Below are 10,473 nucleotides of genomic sequence, written 5' to 3'. Positions count from 1 at the left end.
TCCCTTCACTCAGAGATACATTTTAGAAAAAAAAAATTAAAGGGCTTTAATGTATAAGTAAAATATCTTTTAAAACACAGAACATATATAACATTCGGACACATTGAGATATAAATGGTTATCGGAGGTCGGCAAAAAAAAAGAGAGCAGTTTAGTGTGTCATTGATAGTAGTGACCATCTGGAGAACCTCAGGGTTTGCAGGAGTCTGTTTATGGGAAAGAGGACAAGGCTCTTCCAAGTCATGGCAATATAGTACTCCATCTGGTGGAATGCACAAACCTAACATAAAAGCTTTCAGTAAATACAAGTTTAGGCTCCCATCCAAACAGTGCCTCCTTTCAGTCCCAGATGAGTATTAATTTCCCAGTCACTTCATTGCTTCATCTCATTTCGTTCCCTAGAAATCAGCAAATTCTTTAGAGTATTTCTCTGTGATGGACACACGGATTGGCTCCTCTTCATACTCGTCAAAGTTGCTGGTGTCACCAGGACCTTTCATCTTGGGTTTAAAGGGAGGTTCCTCCTGAAGAAGACAGAAACTCATTAACAGTAACTCCATGGACCTGGCCTCCAGTATATTGAGAACGAGCTACATAAACCCTGAGATGCACTTGGACATGGCACATCTGGTAACCTAGATATTTGTACTGAATATGAATTAGCCCCCAACATGCCACACACAGATCCAACATTAGGACAAAACATAATCAGTCAGACAATTTCATTCCCCTTTTATGCCATGAGGGAATATTCTGTCAGGCTTTATGGATAGAGCTGAGGATCATCACCTTTTTGAGATTGACCCATAAAATAGTCGACGAGAATTAGAGGAACAAATATGCAGGGTGATGGCAGAGTTATGGGTTGTTGTAGCAGCAGATCCTTAATATAGATCGATCGGTGGCTCAGCGATAGAGCTACTGCTTTACAGCGCCAGAGACCCGGGTTCGATCCTGACTGAGGGGGCTTGTTCGTACATTCTCCCCGTGACCTGCGTGGGTTTTCTCTGAGATCTTTGGTTTCCTCCCACACTCCAAAGATGTACAGGTATGTAGGTTAATTGGCTTAGTTAGACATGGAAACAGGCCCTTTCGCCCACTGAGTCCACGCCGACTATCAATCACTCATTCACACTGGTTCCACTATATCCCACAAAATAAGAGTATTGGGCCCCTCAAGCACCAAAATGTTTGTGCACGCGTGCGCATGTGTTTGTGTGCACCCCTCTATGTGTTTGTGTGTTCTTGCTTGTTTGTGAGTGAGTATGTCCAGCATGTGTGTGCATGTACGTGTGTGTACAGGCGTGTGTGTGCTTGTCCGCGCATGTATCCGTCCATGTGTGAGTGTGTTTCTGTGTATGCATGTATCCGTCCATGTGTGTATGTCTATGTATGAATGTATCCGTCCATGTGTGTATGTCTATGTCTGAATGTATCCGTCCATGTGTGTATGTCTGTGTATGAATGTATCCGTCCATGTGTGTGTGTGTGTGTGTGTGTCAGTGGGTGCCCATGGTCAGCATGGTGGCTGTGTCAGTATGTATATGCGTATCCATGTGAACAACAGAAGTGAGGAAGATGTGATGTTGCATGGACAGCACCATAGCTGCAATAAGTTCTACCTCAAGACACCGCGTGGGCTGGGGTGGGTTGGAGTCACAGTACCGTTCTTTTGTAGATGGAGATCCAGTCTGTGTTGGCAAACCACTTGTGGTTCTTGATGTCGTTGACACCGTTTCTCAGATTACCAAACCGCTTGGTCAGGTCCACCTGCAGCAAGTTCCGCAGCAGATCCTTCAAATCTGAACTGAAATGTGATGGAAACCGCACCTGGGAAGTTTGGTACAGAGATTCAGCTGAGAGGAGAGAACTAACTTGCTGATTATGATTGTGTATATATATATATATATATTGAAATATCACAAACTCACTAAATAACATAAATGGAAGTCACTACCATGTTAAATCTTCACAGGCTCAATTACTGAACGGAAATAGTCCACGTGGCCCATTGTACATATGCTGCCTCCTTGTGCATGCTAACATGAGGTACACTCATCCCACAAAACCTGCACTATTCCCCTCACAACTATTGATCCAGTTCAATAAACAATCTGTTGGAGGAACAGTGGGCCGAGCTGCATACTGTGGTGGGAAACAGCCAGTTAACACTTTGGGTTGGGGTGCTTCATCTAGGTTAGTCATTTGCCAGACCAAGGGCACCCATAGATGAAGAATTCCCAGAATATAGATCAGCTGGTAATATGGGCAGAGAAACGGCAGATGGAGTTTAATCCAGACTAGTGTGAGGTGCGTGGGAAGGAACTGAAGGAAGGTTTCTACCAAAGATGGACACAAAATGCTGGAGTCACTCAGCGGGTCAGGCAGCATCTCTGGAAAAAAACCTGCAGACTCTACCTCATGTGAGGTGCTGCATTTTGGGATGTTAAATGCAAGAGGAAATTATATGAATAGATTCAGACGAATGATCAACAAATTTGAAGACATTAAGGGAATCAAAAGATATGGGATGCGTGTAGATAAATGGCACAGAGGTAAAAGATTAACCATGATCTTACTGCAGGAATCCCACCACTATTTCTAACGTTCAATCAGTGTGACCCTTCAATGCATGTGAAAGATAACCAGTACTGGGTAATTAAGAGTGAGCAATGAATGCACGCATTGCCAGTGATCGATAACCCTCAAAAATAAATGAACAAACTTTGATCGTGAAAGTGTAAAATGTGTTAACTTCCTTCCCCTTGCCCATCAGTAATCAGAGCGAGTCTGACTTATTCAATTTTGTTTCCATCTACACAAATGCTATTTGTCCTATTGTTTTTATTTCAGATTTCCACCTCTGCAGCTTTTTGACTTTGGGAGTCACAGTGGGAATGGCAAGGCATCAGTAATTTTGGGAATAAGGATGGGGAAAATTCAGTCAAGAAAAGTGGCCTTTGTGAGGCAGCACCTCTTAGATGTAGTTCCAAATAATGTCTCTTGGAGATGGCATGGACTGAAACACCTTCTTTGATGTTGTGAGGAAACATTAGGAATGGATTCTGAGGACCTGACCAAGCCTGATAATCTGAAGGATTCTGAAGGACTGTTATTAAACTGAGTTCTGCCATTCCAGTGGTTTGGCATGGGGACTTCTGACAAAGTGCCACCCACTAGAATTCCAACAATACTGGAAACAAAACCTGTCAGCCATTTCTCTTTGTGGGCTCTTAGTTTGCACAAAACAGTCACCACCTGTGCTTACATATAAATTACTACTGCAGAACGCGAATGGCATGTTGGCCTTCATAACAAGAGGAGTTGAGTACAGGAGCAAAGAGGTCCTTCTGCAGTTGTACAGGGCCCTAGTGAGACCACAACTGGAGTATTGTGTGCAGTTTTGGTCTCCAAATTTGAGGAAGGACATTCTTGCTATTGAGGGAGTGCAGAGTGGGTTCACCAGGTTAATTCCCGGGATGGCGGGACTGTCATATGCTGAGAGAATGGAGCGGCTGGGCTTGTATACTATGGAATTTAGAAGGATGAGAAGGGATCTTATTGAAACATATAAGATTATTAAAGGTTTGGACAGGCTAGAGGCAGGAAACATGTTCCCGATGTTGGGTGAGTCCAGAACCAGGGGCCACAGTTTAAGAATAAGGGGTAACCCTTATAAGGGTCTCACCCCAACCATGGACTGTTTACCCTCCTACCATCCGGGAGGCGCTACAGGTCTCTCCGTTGCCGAACCAGCAGGTCGAGGAACAGCTTCTTTCCGGCGGCTGTCACTCTAAAAAAAATAATAAGTGTCCCCCCCCCCCCCCCCCCCGGACACTTATTATTTTTTTTTATTCAAATCGTTTGCTATGTCGCTCTTCAAGGGAGATGCTAAATGCATTTAGTTGTCTCTGTACTGTACACTGACAATGACAAAATTGAATCTGAATCTGAATCTGAATCTGGTAAGCCATTTAGAACGGAGATAAGGAAACACTTTTTCACACAGAGGGTTGTGAGTTTGTGGAATTCTCTGCCTCAGAGGGCGGTGGAGGCGGGTTCTCTGGATACTTTCAAGAGAGAGCTAGATAGGGCTCTTAAAGATAGCGGAGTCAGGGGATATGGGGAGAAAGCAGGAACGGGGTACTGATTGAGGATGATCAGCCATGATCATATTGAATGGCGGTGCTGGCTCGAAGGGTCGAATGGCCTACTCCTGCACCAATTGTCTGTTGTCTACTCCACTTCAAACCAATTAATTGTTGGAATGTTTGTAATGTTGAATTGTACAAACATACTGACATGTACTGTGTACATTCAAACCTCCTTATTTTCATACGCAGGGGTAGAATCAGTTGTCCTTGAACATGCTGCTTACCTTCCCAGAGACTATTTTCTCATAAATCTGAATAGGCTGGTCTGCAAAAAATGGAGGATACCCAGCAGACATTTCATAGATTAGGACCCCTAGCGCCCACCAATCCACAGCTTTGTTGTAACCCTAAAACACAAAACAGATGACATAGATGAGTAGCACCACTCCAATTCCAATCACTAGTAAATTTAACCAGTTTCAGCTTAGTTTATTGTCATGTGTACCGAGGTACAGTGAAAAGCTTTTGTTGCGTGCTAACCAGTTAAGAGGAAAAACAATACATGATTACAATCGAGCCATTTACAGTGTACAGATACACGATAAGGGAATAACGTTTAGTGCAAGGTAAAGTCCAATCAAGGACCTATCAACCAATAGATGGGTCTAAGGAAGGGTCTCGACCCGAAACTTCACCCATTCCTTCCCTCCAGAGATGCTGCCTGCCCCACTGAGTTACTCCAGCTTTTTGTGTCTATTTCCCATTGATTCACTAATGTCCTTGAGAGACGTAAATTTGCTGTCTTTACTGTCTGACCTGTATGCAGCTCAATATCACAAGATCTCTAAACTAATCATAAGACCTAGAAGCAGAATTTTGCCATTCGAACAATCGAACCTGCTCAGCCATTCGAACGCGGCTGATCTTTGCCTCTCAACCCCATTCCCCTGCCACCTCCCTGTAATCTTGGCCACCATTACTAATGAAGAACCAATAGATTAAAAATATCCAATGACTTGGCCCCCACCACTGTCTGGGGCAATGAATTCCAGGGATTCACTTCCCTCTGGTTAAATACATGTCTCCTTATCTCCATTCTAAAGGTACATCCTTTTATTCGGAGGCTGTGCCCTTTGGTCCTGGACTCTCCCACTAGTGGAAATATTCTCTCAACATCCATTCTATACAGGCCTTTTATTATTCGGTAAATTCAATGAGATCCTCCCTCATCCGAAACTCCAGTGAGTATACCCCAGAGCCATCAAACGCTGCTCATACGTTAATCAGATCTTACTGATGTTTTCACCTCTGTCTGAAATAGGCTAACAAGCCAAGTCGTGCTTAGTGATGTTTAATAAACGGTAGCCATGAATAGATTTAAAAAAAAAGATGTCAACACTTTCCAATTGCTCTGACAATAATCAATAAATGATAATCAGCTAAATCTCAGCACAAGGGTGAGTCTTGCCACTGCACCCATGTTGAATAGAATATTGCAGATTCTCCATTCTAAATCATCTAAAATTTGAAGATTTTCATTATGTTCTGATCATTTATGAGTGTAAATACAAGTCATATAATATCATTCACCCGCCCCCCCCATATCTGATAAAAATACTCAAATATATGATATGAAAAAACAAGCAATTTTCAAAAAAGACAGTGCAGGAGTCAGGCAGCTCCTCAGAACATGGATAGGTGAGGTTTTTGATCGGGATCCTTCTCCAGACTGACTCATTTCAGATTTGTTTTTATGTGATTTTCCAGATTTATAAGCAGTAAAATTGCAATTGCAAAGTAAGTCGGCATCTCATGACATGGTGACTGCACATGCAACTCTGCAGCATACTATTTACTTTTGACACAACACGTTTGGAACTAATGGTGTCACAAGTCTGAAGAAGGCTCTTGACCCACAACGCAATCTATTCATGTTCTCCAGAAGTGCTGCATTTTGTGCCGTTTAACCATTGATGGTGCATCAACAGTAGTGACTGTCCAAGAAATAGCTATCAGCAACAGCTAATTTTAACATTAGATTTGCAAAATAATTTGGGGCAAATTTCTGAAGAGCTGGAAGGAGTTAGACGAAGCTGCAAGTTGTAGGGCAATATTGTCTGCTCCTTACCTTGCTAAGGATGATCTCAGGAGCTAGATATTCAGGAGTTCCACACAGTGTCCAGGTTCTGCCTTTTACCCTCTTAGCAAAGCCAAAATCTGTCACCTGGAGATGAAACAGATTTAAAGATTTGCTCAGACATAAAATCTTGGAGCGATTACACTTCTCTCTTCGCCCCTTATTTAAAGACTTCTTAACCACATTTAACAAAAGGAAAAGCTTGTGCTGCCTGGCCACAGAATTCTATTGGCTTTTTTGCCATCAAGAGTTTTTTTGTGTGTGTCATGAAATGGAACAATGAAATACTTACTTGTAGCAGTAGCACAACAAGCTGTAAACACAGTACTCAACAGAGACTATAATAGTGCAAAAATTCACGTGCCTAGAGTAACTATATTATTAGTGCAAAGTCTGCAGTGGTTCAGTGCTGAGGGAGGGTTGTGGTTAGGGTTGTACAGGGGGGTTCAAAAACATGTTGGTTGATGAGAAGAAGCTGATCTTAAACCTGGAGTTGATGGTACTCGGTCCCCTGATGGTAGAAGAGAGGATAGCCAGTGTAGTGAGGGGCTTTGATATTAGCTGCCTCATTGAGGGAACACTTCCTGTAGATCCCTTTGATGGCACTTCACTTATTTTCTATATTTTCATTCCCGGTTCTCCAGCCCGTCTTTACTACATGCGTTGCTGAGGTTTATAAACTGGGATACAACTGCCCATCTCATATAAACCTAACTTCACAGGATTTCAGTGCTTTTTTCATCGTCTAGAAGTTCCAGTACAGTCTAAAAGGGTGTGGATCAAGGATTTGCTGATACTGACAGCATCTGTAGTTCCTTCTTTTGAAGGTGTGTCAGAGTGGATGGGGTGTGGTGGGCCTTCATTATCTTATATATGTGTGCTCGTCCGTATGATGGGGGAGGGGGTGGGAACTGTGTCTACAAAGATACGTGAGGTGGTAGGGAGTCTGACTGCTCTGATCTTGCCACTGCACCCATGTTGAACAGAATATTGCAGATTCTCCATTCTCAAGGCGTGCTCTGTACTTGAAAGGTGAGCAGGTCACAAACGGGGCATTTCACCATACATACCTGGATGTAGCCACTTTGGTCAATCAGTATGTTTTCAGGTTTCAGGTCTCTGTATAGAAGATCTAGCGAGTGAAGGTATTCGAAGGCAAGGACAATCTGAGCTGCGTAAAATCGAGAGTGAGGTTCACTGGAAATAAGAGAGAGGCAATTAGATTCAGTCTTCACAAGGTAGCAAACACTTAAATCAACGGCGAGATTCCGAGTGAGGTAAGGAATTCAGTGCACACTAGTAGGTGAGCTTTGTAAAAATGAAGAAAGGTTCTGGATGCAAATGAGTACAAGTAGAAGGGCAGAAAGAAACTGAAACGGCTGCGTTAAAGATGATCCTTTGTCCAATAGAATTAGATTGGTGATGAGCTACAAGATAATGTACTGAATGGATCATGACAAAATCCATTGTCAAGCTATTGTTCAAGAAGGAACTGCAGATGCTGGAGAATCCAAATTCCAGGACAAGGGGTCACAGCTTAAGGATAAAGGGGTAAAACCGAGATGAGAAGAACTTTTTTTCACGCAGAGAGTGGTGAATCTCTGGAACTCTCTGCCACAGAGGCTAGTTGAGGCCAGTTCATTGGCTATATTTAAGAGGGAGTTAGATGTGGCCCTTGTGGCTAAGGGGATCAGGGGGTATGGAGAGAAGGCAGGTACGGGATACTGAGTTGGATGATCAGCCATGATCATATTGAATGGCGAATGGTGCAGGCTCGAAGGGCCGAATGGCCTACTCCTGCACCTAATTTCTATGTTTCTATGTTTCTATGACTGTCAGGCTTTCCTGCTCATCTCATGAAGGACATGTTGTTATACCCATCAGTATATGAGCATGCAACCTGCCAAAACAACTCCTCACTCGGTGAACTGGCACTGACAAGACAGTACTGTCTTGCTGCAGATGAAGGGACTGCCTGGATTTCAGATTACAAGAAAACTCTTTCCTATTTTTATCATATCCATTTCCCATTCATTACTCATTAACTTCCAGCTTGCTGCATAGCTTGGGGCTTATTGGAGTAGCATCTTTAGAATATTTCAAAATTTGGTATATTTGGAAAGGAACATGCTGTACAAGGTGTGCAGAGTCATGCAGAGATAAAGAAGGTTTGGGGCTAGTTGGGAGAGAGAAGGAGACGGAGGAGACGGAGAGAGAGGGAGGAATAGGGAGAGAGGGAGAGAGGGAGAGGGAGGGAGGGTGAGGGAGGGTGGATGAGGGTGAGAGAGGGAGAGAGAGTGAGAGAGTGAGAGAGAGGCAGATTCTATAACATTTATAATACTTTTGGACAGGTACATGGATAGGAAAGGTTTAGAGACATATGGGCCAAACGCAGACAGGTGGGATTAGTGTAGGTGGGGCATTTTTGTCGGCATGGGCAAGTTGGGCCAAAGGGCCTGGTTCATGCTGTACGACTCTATGACTAACTATATTTAAATTCTGTCAGCATTAGAAAATGAAACTGCTGGTTAGTAGTTTAGTAATTTGAATGACAATATAGTTGGCATGGATAGTAAGTCTGCGGATGACACCAACATTGATGGTATAATTGATAGTAATTTAAGATCATAAGAACTGGATCAACTTGACCAAAGAATGGCAGGGAATTTAATTTCACATCATAACTTCCATCTGTCGCTGACATTTACTCTTGGTGATGCACGCTTTAACTTGCAAAGCCTAAAGCATCAAATTGATATCAAAAATCTAATTACATTTGTATGGAAGAACTGCAGTTCTGGTTTACACCGAAGATAGATACAAAATGCTGGTGTAACTCATCGGGACAGGCAGCATCTCTGGAGAGAAAGAATGGGTGACGTTTCGGGTCGAGACCCTTCTTCAGACAGAGAGTCAGGGTAGAGGGAAACAAAAGATATGGAAGTGTACCAAGAGCATGTAAGGTGTGAAAAGGACAGATCAAAGCAGACGGTACACAAAATTGCTGGAGACGATGATCAAGGAAATGTACAATGGTTCTTCTTCAGACTGATCAAAGCAGACGATGATCAAGGAAATGTACAATGGTTCATTGTTGGCTGAGGGGAAGGTGACAACGAGGTGTACAAACAGTAAAATTAATCAGGAGGACAGTGAAACTAGTAGGAGAACTGGGGTGGGGGAGGGACAGAGCGAGAGGGAAAGCAAGGTATACTTGAAGTTAGATAAATCAATATTCATACTGCTGGGGATGCAAACTGCCCAAGCGTACAAATTAAATGACAAATTAGATTTGTAATTTGGTCAATTTATAATTCCCAGCTGCAGGGAAATAAGGAGCGTATAATCTAGCTGTAAGAGGTGAAATATAACCAGGAAATATAGTTGCTGTTTGTTTTGCCACCCGTCTTGTGTTCAGTCACATTTAGAAGTCTGTATAACTTGAAGTGTTCTGTCACATGAACTGGATGTGTTTTAACAGTGAGTTGTTAAGCAATATTCAACAGATCAGAATTCCTGCTGCTGACTTTACTGTATACCTTCTGACATCGAGTCATATAACATGGAGACAGGCTCTTCCGCCCAACTTGTCCATGCCGACAAAGATGTCTCATCTAAGTGAGTTCCATTTGCCTGCATTTGGCCCATATCCCTCTAAACCTTACCTATCCAGTTTAGTTTACTGTCACGCGTAGCAATTAGAATCTGCTATAGTTGCCAAGTAAACCAAATTTCTGTGCAGCATCTGGTGATAGAGAACATTCTGCAGTTTTGCCTTTATTCTGGCAATCGGTGATACACTGTATCCAATGATTGTTCTCATCCAACAGTGAAAAGCTATTGTTGCATGCTAACCAGTCAACGGAAAGACAGTATATGATTATAATTGAGCCATTTACAGTGTGTAGATGTGTGATAAGGGAATACTGTTTGGTTATCAGTTCCGTAACGGAATAACATTTCTGTGTATCTCTCCAAGTTCATGTTCATGAGACTAACCTGAACCTTCCGCTTCTCCTTAAATGTGAAAACATCTCGCCTCCCTGAATATATTCCATCACCATATACAAATTAGTGTTATCCTGAAAGGAAAAGAATGCAGGTTAAAGCAGGTCTAGCAATGCACATAAAATGACGATGAATTCACTTCTTGCCTTTGCTAACGAGACACAAATTTACAAAACATCATCGTGGTCGCACAGTGTGCAGTCCATCTTGCTGCTGCCTCATACCTTTAGCAAC

At 42.7% G+C, this 10,473-nt stretch overlaps 1 protein-coding gene across 1 annotated transcript in view; it reads right to left on the bottom strand.

Annotated features, from left to right (window-relative positions):
• Positions 1 to 17: 17 nt before the first annotated feature.
• Positions 18 to 10,473, bottom strand: part of LOC129714364 (cAMP-dependent protein kinase catalytic subunit alpha-like) — a 99,346-nt gene continuing 88,890 nt past the window's right edge. Inside the window, 7 exon segments of the mRNA XM_055663914.1 lie at positions 18 to 490; positions 492 to 524; positions 1,666 to 1,830; positions 4,379 to 4,501; positions 6,223 to 6,318; positions 7,302 to 7,428; positions 10,231 to 10,313. Coding sequence (XP_055519889.1) covers positions 374 to 490; positions 492 to 524; positions 1,666 to 1,830; positions 4,379 to 4,501; positions 6,223 to 6,318; positions 7,302 to 7,428; positions 10,231 to 10,313 — 744 coding nt within the window. The 3' untranslated portion in view covers positions 18 to 373.

This window comes from Leucoraja erinacea, chromosome 39 (assembly GCF_028641065.1).
Source record: "Leucoraja erinacea ecotype New England chromosome 39, Leri_hhj_1, whole genome shotgun sequence".
Classification (NCBI taxonomy): Eukaryota; Metazoa; Chordata; class Chondrichthyes; order Rajiformes; family Rajidae; genus Leucoraja; species Leucoraja erinaceus.
This window is presented reverse-complemented; position numbering and strand designations above follow the sequence as displayed.